This window comes from Melanotaenia boesemani, chromosome 1, assembly GCF_017639745.1.
Source record: "Melanotaenia boesemani isolate fMelBoe1 chromosome 1, fMelBoe1.pri, whole genome shotgun sequence".
NCBI lineage: Eukaryota > Metazoa > Chordata > Actinopteri > Atheriniformes > Melanotaeniidae > Melanotaenia > Melanotaenia boesemani.
The window spans coordinates 31,890,385-31,912,099 of NC_055682.1; the positions used below are offsets into that span (position 1 = coordinate 31,890,385).

Consider the following 21,715-nt stretch of genomic DNA (forward strand, 5'->3'; position numbering starts at 1 on the left):
GGTTTCAAGTTTGTCTACAAACTAAACAGGGTAAGGTGTTAAATAGCGTTCCTGCAGGAGAGGTGTATGCATAATACATGCTGATTTATCCTTGAGTATCATTTTGTCAGAGATTGTCTGGAGAATTGGGTCAGTGGATGAAGATTTAATCCAAACATATAGGCCACATATACGACTTAAACCAGCCAAGTGGTCAAAACAGACAATACCTAATCTTTCTGATCCTCCTGTAAGCATAACAGACTGTAATCATATTGTTTTTATGTTTACCACACGGAGGATGATCTTCATCCAAAGGTCTAAATTGGGCTTGATCACTGTAATCCTATAAGTAAAGAATCAGATCTCCCTAGGGATGAGAAGGACAACACACCAGAAGAGTTTTCTAAGGTTTCAAGCTAAATGCTCAAATATTTCTACTTTACAACAAACTTATTTTCCTTGATCGCTTTGGAAATTTACACTTTAAATACAAAAGTCACATGGAAATGTGAAAACTTAACATGTTTGTGCTAAGCAAACCACATTTCCTCAGAGCTGTGTTTGAGGGTAGTGTTAGATGAAGTGTTGCATGTAGTAACAAGTTGATTCTTAAAGTCCCTTTTAAAGGGATACTTTTGTGTTTTTTGTGTAAATAACGTTTAAGCTTAGTGTTTTCACTGCAGTAGTCAGCAGTCAGAGTTCTCTCAGTTGAAAGTTTTATTTTTTCATTTTAAATCATAGAGAGTTCAGCAAACACTGTGTATAGTGGATTTTACATCATACATATTTGATCAGACTGGATCAGCTGTGACTGGAAATTCTGCTGGTCTAATCCCAAAATACCAACTACAAAACAGCAAAAAATGTATATAAAAATAAACTAAAAAGTGCTAGCATCTTTTTCATTTTTGCAAAATCAAAGCTCTGCTGTTAGCAGCCACCGTGTGTACAATGAATTTTTGTTTTATATGACAAAGATTCAAACTTCTGTGACACCTATCTGAGTAATTGGTAGGATTGCTCCACAATCTCCATTTTCTAAAACTGAAAACTAAGGGACTATAACAGGGAAAGTTGTTTACAAGGCTAACTTTGTAGCAAGTTTACATTTGTACTTGTATGTCCCTTTTTAAATAAATAAAGAAAAAACAAAAAGAAAGTCTTCCGCCTGCAGATAATTACGTCGCACAGCCCTGCTTCATACCCAGCAAATTTAAGTTATAAGAAATTAAAATCTATTAGTATTGTTGATAATCAGCACCAAAACCTTTTTCATCTACAGTTTAATTTTGTAGCACCTCCAGCCTCACTGGTGTCCTTATACTAACTTTAACAATTGATTAGAATTTGACACTTGCTAAGAAAATATTTTCCACATCAAGGTCTATTTAAATGCAAACGAGTTGCTGTAACACCCATCCAAATCCAACACTGCCGATGCATTCAAGTGATCTCAAATGTACTCACAACAAGCGGTGCACCCTTCAAAATGGGCTTTATTAGTTAACATTTACAGGAACATCACTGACATTAATTTCCCACCTGTTACATATGTCTACACTGTACAGATGCAACAGAAAGAAAAAAAAAAATCCCAAATCCCATCCTCTGTTCTGAGACTTCTGTCAAAGAGAGCATGACTCCAGTCAGTGGGAAGCTCCAGCAGTGTCGAAAAGTTCACAAAGGACGTTCCACTGTCAAGAATCCCTGCGACAGTGGAAATGACCAATGAGCAAAACAGATCAGTAATTTAGAAAAAAAGAAAACAGTCTTACATATTTTCTTCATACTAAACATCCAAAATCCATTCATTTTAGGAAAAATAGATAAGTGTAATGCTGATGCTCATGTCTCAAGTTTGTTGATTTTATCCAGTTTTATATTTAAGGTGAAAAACAACAAAATTTACTTTGACTGGTATGATTTTGGTACTTTGTAAACCTGGAATATAATGGATTCAAACAGTATCTTTCTATTTGTTTTTTTTATTATTATTATTAAATGTTCTTTAAATATGTGTATACATGATGCCCCAAGGTTCCCACCATTGTGCCTCTTCATTTCCCATCCTTTAACTGCTCAATGTGTCACTATTAACATTCAGTAGTTGTTTTAAGACAACATAAAGTACAATAACTCACTTAAATATACAGTGAAAGAGGACAAGGAGTACCCAAACCTTACAGTATCATCAACCCGGTTTCTTTTATTTTCTGATGAGTTTGTGGTATCATTAGATTGTAATAAATAACTTAATCATGACCGTTTTGTTATCTGTTGCCAGGCTGGAAATATTGCATGTCACACTTTCATGAAAGGCAGCAAGAGTCAATGCTTGCTTCTCTTGGAAATCAGACCTGCCGACATGGGCAGAGAAAAAGGCTTTGTAAACATACCACATAATTTAGATTTACTCATTAACACAATGAGCAAGACGTTGCATTTCTTCACATCACACTCTCCAAGAAACAGCCAGACTTTTCCAGTTTTTCACCTCATTGACCCTATGAATGCATGGAGCGCTCCACCAAGCAGCTTTACAACAGAAGCCATTGTACAAGTCTCCCTTCATGCATTTATCTGCCATCTACCCTGCATTAGCAATGCAGTCCATTCTTTAAAGCTATGGTGAAGGAGCAAATTTGTATTCTGTAACAAAACTCTAATGTCTCCCAACCGACAAATTAGCACTCCCTGTGATTTCAAATGGGAGGGGGTGCAAAACCTAAATGTTTCCTGATCTGTTCACTTGGGGTTGGAGTGAGGGGACAGCACTGGCTGTTTGACTATGTTGAGAAATGAGACTTTTACAATGGCTACATCTTATTCTGCAAAACACATACTGTAAAGACGTTTAAGGAGTATGACGAGGAAAAATGACGATGCAAACCAGTTCATGAAGAGCAGAATAGTCTGGTTTTAATGTGACTGCACAGGTGGTTGACCATTTAAACTGTTGATGTTACTACCTTGAGAAATCTATGCTACCAAGAGATTTTACACAAGTTTTTAGAACAGCACATACAGGTTGGATGAGGTTTGCGAACTGCGTTGCTTCCTTAATGTGCATTATGGAAAGCTCCCATCATTTACAGTGATTAAGAATAGCAGGACTCCTCTTTTCTTAAGGTAAATGAGGTGAGCGAGGTCCTCCCACAAGCTTGCCTTGTTGTTGCTGAATTTTTGTTCAGCCATTGCCTTCCCGTCCATCATCTGCTTCCTCCCTAAACCGGGAGTGAATCCTCATAATGCCTTCCTCCGCTTCATTAACCACCGATGCTCAGCTGTGAGACACAGGAAAGCTACATAGGACTACATGAAGAACACAACACTTCAACTAATGCACAGTGCAAATAGGCTTCACCCACTCTCTTCCATCACCCCAACCTCCAGAAATGGGCAGGCATTGAGGAGAGGCAGAGTGGAGAGGTTTACTCTGGGCAGCGCCCCTGCTGTCAGGCAGCTCCTCTTCAGTAAGTTTATCTTTCACTTTATGGTCTTTCCGGGAATCTCCTGCCCTGAGGGAGGCGGAGATGGAGTGGCTGAGGGGCAGGGGAGGAATACAGGGTTTGCAAGAGAATTCTACTTGTACAGGCTCATAGTCGGGCTCTGGTACATGCACATATAGGCGTCGCAGAGCAGGCGTCGCGCCTGGCCCTGGATGCTCTTGGGGTCAAGGGTGTGCAGCTCCTCTGGAGTCATTTTCAGGTACACTTCCACCTCCGGGCAGGGAGACACCTGCGGTATGTTGAAACCATTCTGTCCTCCTGAAAGGCCACAACGTCGTTAGAAACATCACAATGAACTCTTAAAAGTATGACAAACAATAGTTAATTCATTTGCGAAATTTAGACAACTTCACAATTTGCCAAATTTCAACAGGAGATCAATTTGCTAACAAAAACAACCTCATACAGCAGCGACACCCACCGTCACGATCAGCCATGCTGTCGAAGAAGAGCCAGGCGGAATCTGCGCTGCCGTACTTCACGAAGGCCACGTAGTGACTGGTTTCGATGCACAGCACAGCGAACAGCTCCATCCTCTGACGGGGAAAGCTGCCCTGACGCCCCGTACCTTCTTGTAGCTCCTTGGGGACGGACAGTTTGCCGTGCCGATGGGCCTTCCTCCTCGGGTGGAGGTGAACCTGAATCATTAGTAGTAGTAGAAAGACACAATCACACTTAGAATTTGGTATAATATTAATGGAGAAACAAAACCAAAAACAATTAACATGTTTTTTTTGTTTGTTTCTCCATGTTTTAATGGAACATACAGATTGAAGGTAATGTGACATCAACATTAGTAAATGAATGTGGTCAGTCTACTGTGAAAGACGGTTCTCAGTCATTTACTGCTCTCATTGACAGAATGTGATTTCTTTGGATTTGGCACCACCAAGTGGACATTACTGACTCTGACTTTATTACTTCTTTTTTTTTTTTTTTTTGATGCTGCAAAAATGCCCTCTGTTGTTTACCTGTGTATTGCACTTTTCACAGAACTGTTTGATCTTCCCAGCGGTGATATCCCCATCCTCATAACAGTCTCGGCACTCATAGAGAGCCAGGCCTCCACAGATACGACATTCCCTTGGAGCTGGATTAATGAAACACAAACTTTTATCAATACTGACAAACTCTGCAGCTGTGAAGTTCTTTAAAAAGTTAAGAGCAGGTTGGAAAGTGAAAAAAAATGGTCCCTTCATCTCTGTTGAGCTCTAGTGACAGCTCAGAGGAATTTCATTACCAAATGCCACACATCTCTTCTCTACCACTGATGAGCACATCACACTGACAGACTGGGAGAAATATGTCGCTACAACTCACTGTCTTCAAGAAGGTCTGTGATATCTAACTCCAAGGAGGGAAAAATCTTGTTGAACATTTTGAAGTCTTTGCCGAAGCGGGGCATCTGGATGATAAGGCAGGAGGGAGCCTTGGGAAGGCAGGGACATGGAGAAAGGAAATTTAAAAGTCACTAACATAGTCATAAAACAACATGATCATATTAGCAAATAGAAAAATAAATAAATAAGTAAATAAAACTAAACTAAGTAAATTCACCTCAGCAAACTTCAGGTCACTGTTGATGAAGGACCATTCCAGGAGCTGCTGAATGGTGGGAACCCCAACTTTATCTTTCTTGTCCATGAAGATTTGATAAAAGTAACAGTCCTGAACCTTCTGGCCTGCTGACCTGGAAAACAACAGAAGAGTCTCTATTTGTTTATATCCTCAAGTTTTATTAAGATGGGAATCAAATCCAAGTACACCAGCTGATATACAGTACATCGCTTAACAGGTGTGCAGGATTCCTCAAGTCAGTGCATCAGCGGCATGCTGGTGCAGATCTGGTCCCTTTCTGCTTCAAGTACAAATAGGGAGTCCACATACTGGTGCATTACAGTTGTGATCATAAGACAGATTCATTCCTAATTTATCAGCAGCTAATCTGACACTCATGATTATGGCAGCTGACTACCCCTCTACAGTCTGCTTAGTAAGTTACAGAATGAGTAAGAGTAATAATGTGAAGTAAAGAGTAGAAAACCTAGAAACTTAGTTACTTTTAATGTAAATATAAATAACAATATAGGTCAAAAGTATGTAACTCTTTTTTATAGAATACAGTTCCAGTCTAAAGTTTACTGTATATTCTTCCTGTTCTTTAAATAAACTGGGGGTTTTCGTCCAGCTGTTTAAATGCCAACATTCAGCTGCTTTGTCACGCCTGAAAAAGACCCAGCTTGCACTTCTCAAGACAGCAGAGCAACTTCCCATCCTCATATCAAGCTCTTTCCTGTTTCACATGTGCTTCTAAACAATGGTTAGGACAGAAAAGTTTTAGAAGATCCCCAAAACACCCACAGCAGAGATACTTCTGGTGAGCAGTGTCTGTGGGGCTGTTAGCACCAAAGGAAACCTCAGAGACGAAGGCAAAAAATAAATATATAGATAAAAATTTGAGAAATAATTCTCCTCTAAAAATTAAATCATTAGACAGTTTAACTTGACACTTAAAAGGTTTTGTCACTTCAGTTTTTGGACCTTATTAACCAGCAAACACAGATTCTTTCCAACATAGGTTAATCATGTACATTATTTGCCATGACTTTACAGTTCTGAGAGTCTGAACAGGGTCATGCTCAGTTCTCTGAACCATCAGTTCTGCTCATCTAAATTTTAAAGTTAAGATTATAAATGTATCTGCAGAACTAGTTTACATAATGATAAAAAAATTCCTCTCATCGTCCCCTATTCTGTTAATCCTCAGTCTCTGGCACAAATGTGTTCATATCTACATGTTTCAGACTTAGAAAAAGGACCGGTTGAGTGTGTGTGTTTGCATTTTACAAATGACTTCACATTTAGGGTTCATAACATCACTTAATATAGATTAGCTAATTCTGCACCTGTGGTTACCAGAAGAGAAACAACACATTGTGTCGAGATTACATTTATTACTGTTCTGTGATGCATGTAAAAATGTAGGTTATTATGTTCTAAAGGAGAGTCACAGCTCAGCTTGCCCCTACCTTAGCTTGAGCAATGGATCCACCCTCAATATGTGATGGAAAAGTATATTAAGGAATTCCTCTGGATCTGCAGTACAAATTCACATGTTTAAGTGGTATATGGTCAATAAAGCACTACCTCCACCAATAAATTAAGGCAATCATCAAGATCTGGTTATAAAGTCATTTTATTGAGCACAAATTATTTGGAAAAATTGTACCTTTTTCTTCAGAGGTAAACCCAGAGGCAGCTTCTACTTTTTCCAAGATTCTCCTGAGTTTCATCACTTTAGTGGCACAAACGTACCCATGTCTAAGGGACAAAGACAGAGGGAGTTACACGCTAGCTAAATACCCATATTCGATTTACAGACATCTGCTCTGCTTGTGCATTTTCCATCTAATGTGCATCTAGGGTTGGATGGGTGACATGGAATAGATGAACACTCCCTCCTTTGCTGCTTTCTAATATTTACATTTGTAGGTGCTTATATAAAAATTATATGAAAAATAATCAAGGTTATTCATGCATAATAAGAAGACGATAACAGAGTAAATATCAAAGAACTGCAGTAGTGTTCCTTACATGCGCAGCGGGTTGACTATCTCTGTACGTAGCAGCTCTTGAGTTTCTCTGTAATATTCTACGTCAGTCTTTGATCGTGGCCTCAGCAAAACCGTGTCCAGTACAGAACTGAAGGAAAATAGACTACAGAACACACACACACACACAAAAATAAATCTGCATCACTCTCCAATAAGTACCTGCATGGTTGGTCAATAAGACTAGAGTCCACAGATCAGGAGAAAATGCATTTGTTACTGACCAGAAGAGAGTTGAGTCCAGATAGCAGGAGTTGTAGTGGCCCTGAATGCCTTTCTTTTTTCCCACCATGACATCCAAACCATCATTCTCTGTGCGTGGAGGTGTGTTCTCATGTACGACTTCACTCAGATAGCCCCCGAATGCTTTAAAAACAAAGTACAGATGTAAACACAAATTGCTAATGGAGCACTTGTTAAGCTCGGAAGGATTACCATTCATAAACCTACTGCTGACTCACCAATGGAGTTGCACCGCTCTATGGGGTTGGAGGAGTGATGCGGAGATGGGAAGCGGGAATCAGGCCTGCAGCTCTTGAGTTTTACAAAGAGAGCTTTTTTAGGAGGGCAGGTGAAGTACCGAGTGCCTTTGAACGTGCCATCAGTGCAACCGGGGCACTCCTCTTCCTAAAAGAAAAGGTCCAGTTTGTGTCATCTCATTAATGTAAAGTACCACTTCAAGAATTCTGCATATTACACACATCAAAAGAGCACTAAGGTAACAAAAAAAGTTAAACTTCTAGGGGACTTCTTCTGTTCACTTTTTTAGATGCAGCAACTTCCCCAATTCTCATCATCATCATCATTAAGTTTCCAAACAACCAGAAAAAAACAGAAATAACGTAGCAAAAAGAAAACCCTGCAAAACCACAGTTTCTCTTTCTAACAGACGTAGTAAAGCTAGCTGTGAGGTTTCTTTTTACACTGTTTTTCACAACACAATCTAGAAAAGTGGTGATTTAAAAAAAGAAAACTATCTAAAAAAACAGAGGGCTATTTATTTCTAATGAATTCTTATTAAGTATAACACATGTTCAATAATTTCTCATACCGCTCAGCAACCAAAGGGGCTGAATAAATTATGCATTTACAGTCAAAACAAGCTTCAATGCCAGGAATGTTGATCTTGTATTTTCAGGATAGGAAGTAAAAATAAGCAAAAAAAAAAACTATCAAAGGTAAACAGTCAACATGTGAATAATAGATACACAAGTGCCTCGACATCAGATGAGATCAAATAGTAATATCTCCTCATAAATTATAGGTTATTTGTCCTAACATAATACATAGTGTCAGATATTTTTCCACTTATCTTTCTGTCTTAATCTAATTTCCAAGTTTGTACTGCTGTGATGTCTCACCAGCTCCAGCCCAGCCAAAGGCTCAAAGAGGCCAGGAGGCAGACCCACCCAGCGGATTACACCACACAGAGGAGGGTTCTCCTTCACCTCCACTAGAGAGCCCACCTCCAGACCTGGCTGTGCTCGAGGAGGCGTCTGAGGCCGAGGCGAAGGAGGGGCGGCGGGCGATGTGGGCTCGGGCTGCTCTCCCATCACGGACTGGACAGAGAGAGAGAGGGGTCCATGACTCATGCTGTCGATGGGCCCAGTCTTGCGGTTCAGGCTGAAGGGCAGCGAGTGGAACTTATTGTCACTGGACAGCGAGGACGAAGGAGGGGCTCTGGAGGGTGGGGATGACTGGTTGAAGTCGGGGGGTGTGTCAGTAAGTGACTTAGCAGGGTCCTCTCCAACTGCAGAGGAGAAGCCAGAAAACCAGAACTTAGTAGATATTTTTGGTCCTGTATGTGGGCTGCTTTTAGCAGTGCAGAGATGTCTTTGTGGAGTAAACTGAATATCCCTCTTTTACTGATTGCGCCTTGTCAGAGCTCAGTTGCAATGTGAGAACTTGCAACCAAATATCTGACCATCAGCCGATAATTCCAGACACCACAACAGATTATTAATATCAAACTAAGCATTTAAGGGCATTTTCACATGTAAGCCAACAGAATAATATAGTAGGAAATGATTCCTTTATTAAGTTTTGACATAATTAGTGAAATGTGTCATATGATCTTAGTATGTCTACACTTGTTTTAAGTCCCAGTGACTGTAAGGCCACTATCAAAATATGGAAAAAATGAATAAATAAGTACATGGCACTACACCAAACCTGCCTAGGGAGTGCTGTTAAAAACAAAGGAAGGCCCACTGGTCAGATATGACTAAAACTGAACTTTTTACAATAAAGGAAAACACTATATCTGGCTCAAAACCAAAGCCTCTCTTTACACCAAGAACAGCATTGCCACAGTAAAACATGGTGGCGGCAGCATCATGCTGTGGGGACATTTTTTTGGTAAATCAGCATGGACTCAGGTTCAGAATTGAAGGAATAATGGATGGTGCTAAATAGAAGAATATTCTTGGTCAAAACCTGTTTCAATTATCCAAAAATTTGAAAGTGAGACGGAGATCTTAATGCTATTAGGGCTACTCAAATCGTCCAACAGCCTATGAAGTTCTGCACAATGACTCAATAATTTTAGCCAGGTGTGTTGGAGCAGGGAAACATTGAAAACCTTGTGGGACTGAAATGAGTAGCCCTGCTAGATTTGCCAAGCTCACAGAGACATACCCCAAAACAAAGCTCTGACTGCTGCAACAGATATAACATCGACTTTTTTTTCCACTTTTTGTATTATTTATTGTTTTGTTTTTCAATAGGAATTATCATGCATCTAGAAGATTGTTGGCACGTTGCATTAAGAACATAAAACCACCCTGACACCACCTTCCAAAGACTCAAGGTTGTAGGGCAACAAAATAGAAAAAAAATGCTAAAGGTGGTGAAAAGTTTTTTTAAGCAACTGTAAAGTATTAATGCATTGATTGTCAATGGGTTGCTTTTTGAGCAAATTACTGGAATTTCTAGCTAAATAGTTAAATTTTTGTTTTATCAGATCAGAGTATTTTGATGTTCAGATGCCAACAGGGTTGGTTGATGTATTCCTTTAGTGGATAATGGCTGGTCTGACCATCCGACCACTACTGCTCGACTGGTGGAGTGCTGAACCGCTGGCTGTACTTATATTATATAAAGACAAATAAACTCAATCTGATTCATTGGGGTTGCTGGACTCTTGGTTAGCTGTCTGACCAACTCGGTTCATCCCTGATTAGTCAGCTTTCAGATAAAAAAAAACAAACAAACATTCTTGTGTTCTGCTCAAGATCTGTAACATAAACATGAAATTCATGTTTTTTGCTTGTTTAAAAATCTGCATGCATGTAAAACTTTTTAAATAATTCCTGATTGCAATGAAAGCACATGAGAACAGTGCTCTCTGGTAACCCTACTCCTGCTGAATCATTTCAAAACTTATAAAAAAGGATAAATGCTTTTAGACCACACCCCAGCGCCAACAAAAGGTATTAATTTTGGGTAGACACAAGTATGAGATTGAAACACATAAAGTGTCAAGAATTAGTATTGTAGTAGTCTTTAACACTACTGTGTATCAATGAAATACATAACCAATAAAGTTGTGCTGTAAAGCATGAACACTGTCTGCTGTAACCTTTATAGTGGACTGTAATTATGTCTTGTAATTTCACTTCATGCTAAGCCAAAACAGGTAGAGTAGCTTTTTCACGTACAGATTCTCTCTCTCTTTCTCTCTCTCGCTCTCTCTCTCTCTCGCTCTCTCGCTCCCCTTTTCCTATCCTGCAACTGCTTAATTGAGGCCAAATAAAGTCGTGTTTGGGAAAATAAAACATGGGAAAACTTAAAGCACTGCAACAGAGTAGAGCATCCATAAAGATATGAGACTGTCATTTCCTGCATTTCTCTGTATTTGGTAACGTGTGAAAATGCCCACAAAGCTTCTTTTTTTTTTTTTTTTACCATCTGATCCTCTGAAATAATCATCAATCTATCTATCTGTCAATACAAAATTTACAGCTTTCTAATGTGCCATGCTTGGAGTCAGGTTAAATTTCTTATTTAGTGAGGATAAGTAGTCCACAAGGACTTTTTAAAACTGATTATTTTCAAATAATTTCTTTGTGAAAACAAGTGGTAAATATTTCAAAGTGATTTACTCGGATACTGAACTCGTCACTGAAGATCTTGTGCATATCTTTGAACTAACAACCTAAAAGGTAAAATTTACACACCACCTTTCACAAAAGTGAGAAGTCAAAGTTTCTCCATTGGCTTCTATAGCTTTTAAGTTAAAACTCAAAATTTCAATTCAAATGCTGCAATAAAGTTATATTGTCTTATCATGTTTTAATGATAAAATACTGATTTCAGCTTCAACATTTTGTGTATCGCTGTTTCATAGTTTTGTCTCTGAATTCTAATTTTAGTAAAGAGGGGATACAGAACAGCAGACGGAACAGTCAACACACAGTAGCATCAATCCTTGTTTACCCACAAATGAAATGACCCCTACTGAAAAAAGAAAAGAACATATTTAGCATTCTTTTCTGCAGACTTCATGACATAAATGAAAGTGCCAGAAGCATGAAAAAATGAATAAATATAACCCCAAATATAAAAAAAGTTACCCTGAGGAAAATAAAAAATGATTACACAGTCACTGGATGAGTAAGCAGTTGTGAAAACAGCATGTCAGCATTTATGACTGACCTCCTAATTTCTGCAGTAGAGTGAGAGCGAGATAACATGAAGCAGTGCTGAAATACTTCTGTAACCTCTTTTTGTTTCGCGCTGGAAGATGACAAACACTGGCATATCTGATCCAAATCCCAGAGTTTATTTTTAATATTTGTCATTTTGTCTCCAAGTTTGCAGTTTAATTTATTCATGATTAAGGTATGATACTTTAATCATGGACAAAATAACTGGAGCCGAATATCCAGCATGTCATATGTATGTATAAAACTCTCAGTCCCAGTTAAAAAATAAAGTTGCTTCACAACTGGCAAAAACTAGCAATGGAGTGAGTAAAAGAAATCTCATAAACAACAGAGAAAATAATTCAACTTGTATCCCTACACCAATATAAACACAGAAAAACAATGAGTCAATGTGCTGAATGGACCACCCACCAACCGCAGCTTTTACTAATGCTCTGATACGCAAACAGTATTACGCAGAAATCTGAATCCACAGAAATTTGACAGTAAATGATTTGCAGCTCTGAGCATTATTAAAAGCCTTTAGCTTTACTGACTACATCATGCCGCAAGAATACAACACTAAGATGGAGATGAAGGACAAGACGAGTGGAAAGGTGTTTATAGCAAGCTCCTGTTACAAACTACTGCCTTTCTTTACACTGCTAAGCATGTTTAAGGGACACATTTATCCAAAATCTGTTGCACCTCACATGGCATTGCAACCAGAATTTGCGAAAAAAAAATGATCAAGCCATTCTTCTCATGCTAATTTACAGCACAATTCACAGATATATTTTGCAAGGATCTTCAATTCTTCCTCTACTTGAGTAAATCCAGAAAAAGCAAATGACCTCTTTTTGTCATAAACAGCTAATTATAACCATCAATCTGAAACCATAAATCTGTTATAGTTTCTGATTCTTTTTAGGGGTACAACCAGAATTATAAGGTGTTTAGACACCTTTGTTTGTCTGGTACTGTTTTGGTAAGCTTTTTACTCATCCATCTCACTGAGCAAATGTGTCACTCCACATCAACTCCGAGGTCATGTCAACATGCACCCCCTCAAAATTTCTTATTTTGTGTTACAAACACTGAGAAGTGACCAAAGCTCACAAACATTCCACTTTTTGTATTTCTTTTTAACTTAATGCGAAATATATCTACAGTAGGTGTTTAAAAGGACTTAAACTCAATAATGTGAGCAAGTGTTTATAACAGTTATAAATCAAATGAATGATTCCTGCTTTTCTCTAAAATACATTTTAGTAAATCTAAAATATATTTCCTCTGTAACCTCATTTTTTTAGGAATAACATGTCATGATGGTTGTATTTCTTATATTAGCCAACTTGGAGAAGATAGTAGACTGCACCAGTTAAAAGTTGGATGGACTTCCTCTATCTGTGAGGTCTGCCAAAGATTTGAATAATTTTAAATGTCTTTTGAAAACTTATCTCTTTACTTTGGCTTTTAACCCTAGAGAGCAGGATCATTAGGCTAGGTCTTTTAATTTAATTATATTTTTATCTGTCTGTTTTACTGTTTTAAACTGCTTGTTTTATTGTGATTTGATGTTTTATTTGTTGTCATTTTATCTGTACAGCACTTTGGGTACCCTGGGGTATGAGAAGGTGCTATAGAAATAAAGGTTGATTAATTGATTGAAAAGTTCCACTTACAAAAATGTTCCTTTTTCAAATAGATTAGTATGTAGCTTGTTATTAACAGGAGCTTGCTGGTAAAATGGCTGATCCCAGGAGTACCAGTTTTTACCTTCATCAATGTACCATGTGCTTTTGGATTTGGACTGAGCTGGGGGATCAAGAGAGCTGCCATTTAAAGTATAGTAAAACTCAGACTTGCTTCTACTGCCACACTGATGACCTAATCCTGCAAGTAAGTACAAGTAAGTCATTAAGTATGTGACGTGAGGAAAAACAAAAAACACACATTAAGTTTAATGTGTGTCAAGTGTGTGTCCTAAATTCAGTTAGAACAGTGAAAAAAGAGGAACATACATCCTTCAAATCAAAGCAGCTGATACAAAAATCAGAAATATTTCATATAAAATTGAGGAAAGTAAACTCTTGCTAACTTGTTAGCAGGACATCCCACCAAAGATGATGTGCATGTTGTTGCTGTTAACTCTACTTGCCTAAAATATTACAAGTTTAACTTTAAAAGATTTGTCTAACAAAGAAAAGCTATCTGAGAAGATCTATGAAACATGTAAGGAGTAAAAATCTTAAAGAATATATCACTGACAGTCACAATTACACAGTTTTGTTGAGATGTCCCTTTAGCAATTATTATCACACCGAGCTGTAAATATGTCAGCTAGCTTAGCATCTTAGCAGCAGTGCAGTACCTTTGCTCTTTGGTTTGCTTTGTCCAGAGGACGACTTGTCACTGCTGGTGCCTCTGGAGGCAAAACTGAGCTTTTGCAGCCTTTGGTCCTGCATGGAATATTCTGCCCACAAATAAAGCCACATTAGAGGCACAAAAACCCCTGTCTGCACATATTTAACGTGGCATGCACTAAATACATTTCCCAGTTTACTTGCAATGTAAGCAAATTAAACTGGACCCTCTATAATTTTCCTTTATGGTTATCATGACTATGCCAATGTACTTTGCTAAACATCCAATAAAAAGCCTCAAAAGTTTAAGTTTCCTTTGCTAGCATGACACTTAAACTCTAGCTAGTTTCAGACTAAATATATTCTATTTAACTCAGATTAAGAAATCATTAATCCTTTCTTTTTAACATATTTTTAATTTGCAAAGATAATTTTATGTCAAGTATCAAATGCATGACAAATTAAGAACCGATAAACAGCTAAATTAGTTTGGGGATCGATTTTTTAGCTCTGTTAGCGAATACATCATTTATGCAAGCTATCCAGAGAGTGCTAAAAAAAGCGGTTTCACAGCGAGTTGGCAAATTTGCTAAATTAACAATGTCAATGTTCATGATTTCCTGAATGCACGCCTGACGAGTCGTAGAGGTGGCAGCAGCAGCACGCATAAACAAATCAATATGCCACTGTGGAGAACAAAGACCCAGAGTATCTCACTTGACTTTCAAAAACAAGTGAGACATCAACACAAAAGGCTCTCTGTTCCCGCTGCAGGCAAAACACAAACTCAGACTGCTCAGAAGGAGCTCAGTGCTGATCCAAGGGAGCTGAATGATTTCAGAAAATAAAAAAGTTAGAACCACATAAAACAGAGACAACGACAGGATGACTCACCTGGCATTACGTCGCAGATGGGGACAAGTCGAGTGTGCTCCAAACTGGCAAAATTACACAGCAGGTTCCCATCAATTACACCATCCCAGTCCCCAATAGGATTGTCCTACAAGAGTCGGAGACATGTCAACTTTGTAACAATCTCAGGTGCTCCTCTGCTGTAATGCTGATGAACTTGTGCTGGCACCACAATATTTACTTCCCCTATCTTTTTTATGTTGAGTGAGGTTGAATTGTCTTGTTGCTCAGCCTAGAGATCCTCTATGCTATGATAATCCAAAATGTTTATCTCATCTTCACCAGATAAATAAATAAATATAAAAAAAAAAAGATCTTCCAACTCAGGTCCTCCCCCATAAACACTCCACTTCATCTGCAAGCACAGTCACAGTATTCTTCCTCCTCAGTTTGGAATCCAGGATTCTGCTTCAGAGGGACAGTCAAAGACAAGCTTGGTGCTGGTGCCACTAGCCAGAGAAGACAGGGCGAGGCTGGACGCAGAGTGAAGCAGAGCAGTGGGCTCTCCTCAGCTGCCTGCTGGCCCCTTGCCATGCTGTTGGGTCATACAGCTCTAAGTCTTTACCTCACTCCCCGCGTGACTGCCTTGCCTTTGTGTGGGAGGTTTAGATGCACTGAGTGGGCTACTGCTGCTGCAGCTGCTGGTGGTGCTGCAGCTAACGATTAGCAGTCAAATGCCTCAGTTATGCGTTTCAGTCTCACTATGACTACAATACCATTCTCGCCTGACAACTGTAGCCATGGAAAGAAACTACTGCGATCCAAGGCAACAAGACATCGTTCTTCAACTTAAAGAAATTGTGACCAAAATAAACAAAAACAAAAACATAGGCAAGTCATGGCAGAAAATATGACCTGGTAAACCTGATCATTAAAATCATTCATTATAAAGAGCCTACTTGAATAGCTAAACAATTTTAAATAGTTTTAATGTCTTCTAATAACATCAATATTCCTGTGATGTTTGGTGCCAGGGCAGACTGGCAGATAAGTGACTGATTCTGACCAAAAGCCATTTTTAAACACATATTTGTAAAGTACATATGTGTTACAATGCAAATCTCTGAATCAGTCAGACTGGAGTGTAAGCTCCGCTGATCTTATCAGCTTCCAAGTGAAATACCAGACTAATGAATGTGTGGCCTGTGTGTGAACGGGGCAGAAAACTGCAGGGAACTGACAGCAAGCGAGTGTTTATGCTAATAAAGTCTGCTCCATCATACTCTTTCCAGCTTGCCTGTTTAGTGATTACTCCTTTTGTGTTGATTTTATGGCTACATTCAAGAACACATGATACTAATATATGAACAAAACAGTCAACACAGAAAAGTAGCCTCATCTGCTATCGGAAATGTGCTATAAACAAAACATTTGGATTTAAAGAGGTAGTTTTTTAACCATGTTAAGCCACTTGAGTGATCTTACTCTGGAGTATTTACAGTGGACAGAAAGCATCTCACAAGAAGTTGCATTTTCTGACATCTACATCACATTTGAATGAACACCTGGAGACAACTTCAGTGTGTGACTTTCCAGACACTGATCTCAGTTCAGACACCTTGTTGTAGCTTCTTTCATAGCGTGCACAGATGTCACTGGTATCTCTTCTCTCGGAAGAGACGTGAACGAGCATACTCTCTTCCTGCATAAATTATTTAAGATGACAGTCAGGCCAGGAATCTGCTGAGACATACCTGAGACACTTCGAATCGAAAACACCAGGAAAACTAAAATCAATAGATTAATCTTAACTGGCTCCTTCTGACACTGAGGAGCAGCAAGTCTAATCAGAGCACCTCCTGGATGATAGAGCTCCTCACCTCTCCCAAATTCTAAGAGTGAATCCAGACACCTTTCATACTTAGTCTCTGCTGTTAATATTTGTAATCTTATTCTTTCAGTCACTACCCACAGACGGGGATGGCTGTAAGGAAAATTTACAGATTCAACTCCCCAACCGCTCAGCTCTCTCTTTACCACAATAAACCGGGACACCAACTGCAAAACAGCAGATTATCCTTTGATCCAGCTCTAAGTTTCTCCCTCTGTTTTCACCCCACTCATGTACAAGATCCTGAGATAGTTAAACCCATCCACTTGAGGTAACAAACCACTCCCAACTTGGATTGTACATTCCATCCTTATCTGAATAAATAGCGTCAGACTTGAAGGTACTAAGCAGCTGGAAAACATTTCAACCAGAAATCTCAAGGTGTTTCATTATTATTAACACAAAACAACAGTTCAAACTCCCCAAAACTATTTTAAAAAACAGGTTTAATTGCTTGTTCCTAGATCTATCTAGATATACAACAGTGGGTTTAACAGGAGGTCCTATTTACCATGTCAACTCCCACATAGTAGCCCAAGCTCTCATTGCCTGGTAGCAGACCACAAAAAATGATGGTGCCTCTCTCGGGTCCCTCTCTGGTCTGCACCACAACCCTGGAGTTGATCTCCAGTGGCGGAAAATCCTGATCGTCTTCCGGCGGTCTGCCGCGATCCACCTCCTGCTCACCATCATCATCCTCCCAGAGTTCAAGCTTGTCCAGGGCCACAAACACGCCGCACTCTTCCTCGCAGCGGAAGAGCTGGCGGCCCTGGTAGGAGCCCTCCGTAAAGCCCTGGCCCCGACCCTCCTCCTGGGAACAGGGAAAGAAGAGGAAAGAGGATGACACAAGTTTAGAGAGCGAAGCAGAGCAGAGACGAGAGCCGTGAGCAACATATTGTTATAATAAAGAGGGCAGGTAGTAAGGCTGCTTGCTCAGCATTCTCCAGTGAAGGGAAGTGAAGATCCTGGAGCTGTTAGAGCATTTGATCGATTACTGCAGCAAGAAATATGACATTGTAAATATATTTAAAGTTTTCTCATATAGACTGGTTGCTCTCAAAAGCTGCCCTAAAAAATGTTGTGAATATTTTGTTACACACATTCTCTGAACATTTGGCATTTCCACATACAACATGGCATTTATATTGAGCTACATTTTGAATGCTTTAGCTCCATCAGCCCACTCAAGAAGACTACAGCTGGACTTAGTAGAATAAAAACAGCATTGTACTTCAATAAGCAACCCTTTGTATTGTGTCACTTCTGTACATACAGAATAAATGGCATGAAATAAAAAACTAAGATTTAGGGTTTAGATTATAGGAAACTAATTCAAATGTTGTTGTTTTCTGCTTACATTAATGCCAGTTAAAACACTGCAGCTTTGTTTAGCCTTTGCTTAAAAAATAAATAAATACTGCTATTTGTAGCCCCTCTGTCTTTGGATTTAGTTTAAATTCAACAAACTTCTCATTTGTGGGAAATTTGCAAAGATTTTCAAGCCAAACATCCAGATCTGGAAGCCCAACAAGCACTACATTAAATCTTGCATTTTCAGCTAAAGCCAAAACATGTGATGCACAAAGATGTAACACTCTCACTGGACACCTTTACAAATCTAAATATTTAGCCTGGCATATGGCTCTTGCAGCACTAGTTTGAGCTCAACACAAGCAGCTCAACAAGTCTTTTTCATGTTAAATATTAATTTCCAAAATCGATGTGCAAGCTGAGAAGGAATGCATGCAGTTACCAAAACTCCTCTTGTAAAAAAAACTGACACAACCAGACCTGTGCGTGAAGATTTTTTTTTTTTCTTTTCGGTTTTTTGCTCTATTGGTAATTAAATACAAGTTTACAAGTTAAAATACCTTGACATTCATACTCTAACAAAACTGCATACTTATCCCAACCTTACTTATCTGAAACACAGGCATAAAGAAACTTGATTCTCTGTACCTAATTTTACTTTAGGTACCAAATCTGCACGTTGTTTTCAAGCTGTTGTTCTAGTATAAATTAAATCCATTTTGTCCTGTTCTTGTCTTTCCCATGTCAAAATAACTGAATCATTTTTTTAAATAAAGAAAATGCTTCCTATTTTAAGCATCACATTTCAATAATTTAAACAGAGTTATAAAAGGGGATCTCATGCAAAACACAAAGAAAAAAAAACCAAAGTTCTCACCAGCAGTTCCACTCCAAACCAGATTCCAGAAAGGGCTCTATCAGGGAGCAACGAGCCTTTGAATCGGACCACTCCAGGCAGCGGTTCATCCCCTGAGCGCAGCTGGACACGCACCTTGGAGCCACAGTCAATGTCACGGACGCGCTCTAATCGTGACTTGTCACAGAGCAGGGCGTAACGCTCCTCACAGTTGGTAATAGGGAACAGCAGCTCAGCCAGCTTCTCATCCAGCTCAACTACATCCCGCTCATCCAGGCTCAGCACCACGTTGGTCTGATCCAAAATGCGGAGACTTTTCTTGCCTTTACATGGGGGCAGAGTTCGCCCCAGGCTGTTGCGCTCCTGGCACGCCTGGCCTAGACTACCACGGGGGATCCTCATGGTCTTCTGGGGAGGCTTCTCCACAGTACATTCCTGCACAACCATGTAGAAGCGCCAGTCCTCCCTGAAGCCCCCACTGGGCTTCTCCTGGCTCCACAGGGTAGAGCTCATGGCTGCATGGTAAGGAGGAGGTCCAGCGCCAAGGCAAGCTTGGCCGGTGGCCTGGAATTAAACATAAGTTTGACTCTTAAGAGATTCAAGCCAAGCACAGCATATGTTTAGATGACTATAATAATTTGCAGCTTGGAAAACAAAATGTTTCAACACCACAACAGGTTGAATATTAGTAAATGTAAAATACAGTATTAAGAAAAGTAGCTGTCATGACTTAAATATTATAGAAATACTATTCAGAACATAATATCTACAGAAAACAATATACATTTTTTGTCTATTCACAAATTAAAGGAATGCCTATAACACAGTAGTGATTTTGTTTATTAAAAAACAGACTTTAGAATAACTACATGAATATGTTAAAATAATCAGTATAAGTGGCTGGTTAATGAGCATTATAGAAAAAAATCAATGCTATCATTTAAGCTGAATGTTTAGTAACAGGGTCGTAACTGCACTGAAACTGTAGAAAATCTAATCAATATGGTAAAATAAAATGTTTAAATTAGTTTATAATAGTCATCCACAAATCTGAGATCCTGTTCACTTATTGTGGTTTGTAATTAGAAACCTCATAGTCTAGCAGTATAAACTCCCTCTCTATAACGCAGTCATCACTGTTTGTTGGCAGAACCCCGAGTGTGTAAATACTCAGTTCTACTGATTTGAATGCACTAAAAATAGACGTGAGCAGACAGTTGACTTTTTCTGACAGTCAGGAAAGGACTAAAACCAGACGGGTGGATTTCCCCTGATCACCTCAGATATGATGTTCAGCCACACAACAGATCACAATGCTTCTACATCCGTCATTTGTTACAGACCACACAGAAGAATATAGCTTACCAAACTAACTCAAATAATGCGCTTCTGTTTAAGAAAAAGATGCAACCACCTGCCTATAAAACATGTAGTACTAAGCTAATATTGTTATAGCTGACACCGTGCAGAGCTAAGATAAACGTGACTCGACAAGCCAAATAATTTCAACATGACGTGCCGGCGGTGGCTTAATATGACATGCATTTAGTTTTATATTTCAGATGACAATCACAATGCAATTTTGGCTCGCTTTCACGACATTTTTTTTTTCATTGACAACCACAGCAGCAGTTTATCAGCAGGTTGAAGCTGCCAGTCAAAAGGCCTTTAAGTGTGGGAAGTGGGTAAAATGTATCAAATAGTGACTTATTTGTAATGTCAACAAAATGGACAGCTTACCTTCTATACACGTCAGGTCAATTAGATGCTACAGATGACTGTCATTCCATACACCCATCCTAGTGAGGCTTCTTAAGACAAGACAACCTGTAATAACCTCTGATTAGCTACACGGTTAGCTAATGCTAGCGTCCTAACGGCTAAGTATCACGCTAAATTTAGCCTACCGTGCTGGTTATCAGCAAGCAGGCTGGCAGAGGTCTGCCACCTTCTAAAGTGTTGTAATAACATTTAGATAAGTCTGTCCCACTTAAAAATACGCGATACAATGCGGTGTATCTCTGCATCTGTGTAATTTATTATTTACAGAGACGACCTCACCACAGTTGATGTATGACGTTATTGTGCGCTCTGACAGGCATTGGTCATTCGTTTCTTCCTCAAGCGCTGATTGGCTATCTACTTTGTCAATAACCAAGCCCCACTCTGAGGGGTTTTCCCATGGACGGCAGGAAAATATAGTTAGGTTGAAATGCAGCTTGCAGGCCAAATTATGCTGGCTGTTGTCATTTGCAGGCAGTATAGAGAATCCAAATCCAAATAGTAATTGATTAAAGTGGGAGAAAAGCCACAAGAGACACTGATGTCTGCATTCGACAACTTTTAAAATATTGTCATATTACACAATATCCTATGCATTCTTTTATTAGATCTGAAATACATTTGGATAGGTAAATTTAGATTAACTATGCCTATCTAGTATGTACCCTAGGCATTTTTCATTAAATGTTATTAATGACATATTTAAATAGATTTTAATCCAGGTTGTATTTATGCAATTAAATGTTTCCTTAGGAGGAGTTTACAAAGACCAATGTGGCATTTTATCAGTTCCCAAAACCTACCATTATTTGTTGAAACAAAGAAAGAAAGAAATAAAACCAGTCCACTCTCAGTTTTTTTGTTTTTTACCATTATGACAAGAAGTGGTGGTGTTATTGTACATGTGAG

At 39.0% G+C, this 21,715-nt stretch overlaps 1 protein-coding gene across 6 annotated transcripts; it reads right to left on the reverse strand.

Annotated features, from left to right (window-relative positions):
- Positions 1-1,460: 1,460 nt before the first annotated feature.
- On the reverse strand, positions 1,461-21,084 carry cylda (cylindromatosis (turban tumor syndrome), a). Of its 6 annotated transcripts, XM_041970759.1 has the most exons (18): positions 20,765-21,084; positions 19,046-19,588; positions 17,369-17,668; positions 16,585-16,668; positions 15,009-15,114; positions 14,123-14,224; positions 13,528-13,644; positions 8,464-8,852; positions 7,564-7,729; positions 7,327-7,468; positions 7,086-7,208; positions 6,721-6,812; positions 6,521-6,587; positions 5,049-5,181; positions 4,812-4,920; positions 4,463-4,581; positions 3,913-4,129; positions 1,461-3,749 (listed from the first exon to the last, which is right to left on the reverse strand). In XM_041970759.1, the coding sequence occupies exons 2-18, from the start codon at positions 19,535-19,537 to the stop codon at positions 3,565-3,567; spliced, it is 2,943 nt and encodes a 980-aa protein (XP_041826693.1). In that variant the 5' UTR covers positions 19,538-19,588; positions 20,765-21,084; the 3' UTR covers positions 1,461-3,564. The 6 variants fall into 6 exon arrangements, with proteins under 6 accessions (XP_041826693.1, XP_041826775.1, XP_041826863.1 ...); XM_041970841.1 differs by lacking the exon at positions 16,585-16,668; XM_041970929.1 differs by lacking the exon at positions 13,528-13,644.
- Between the last annotated feature and the right edge of the window lie 631 nt (positions 21,085-21,715).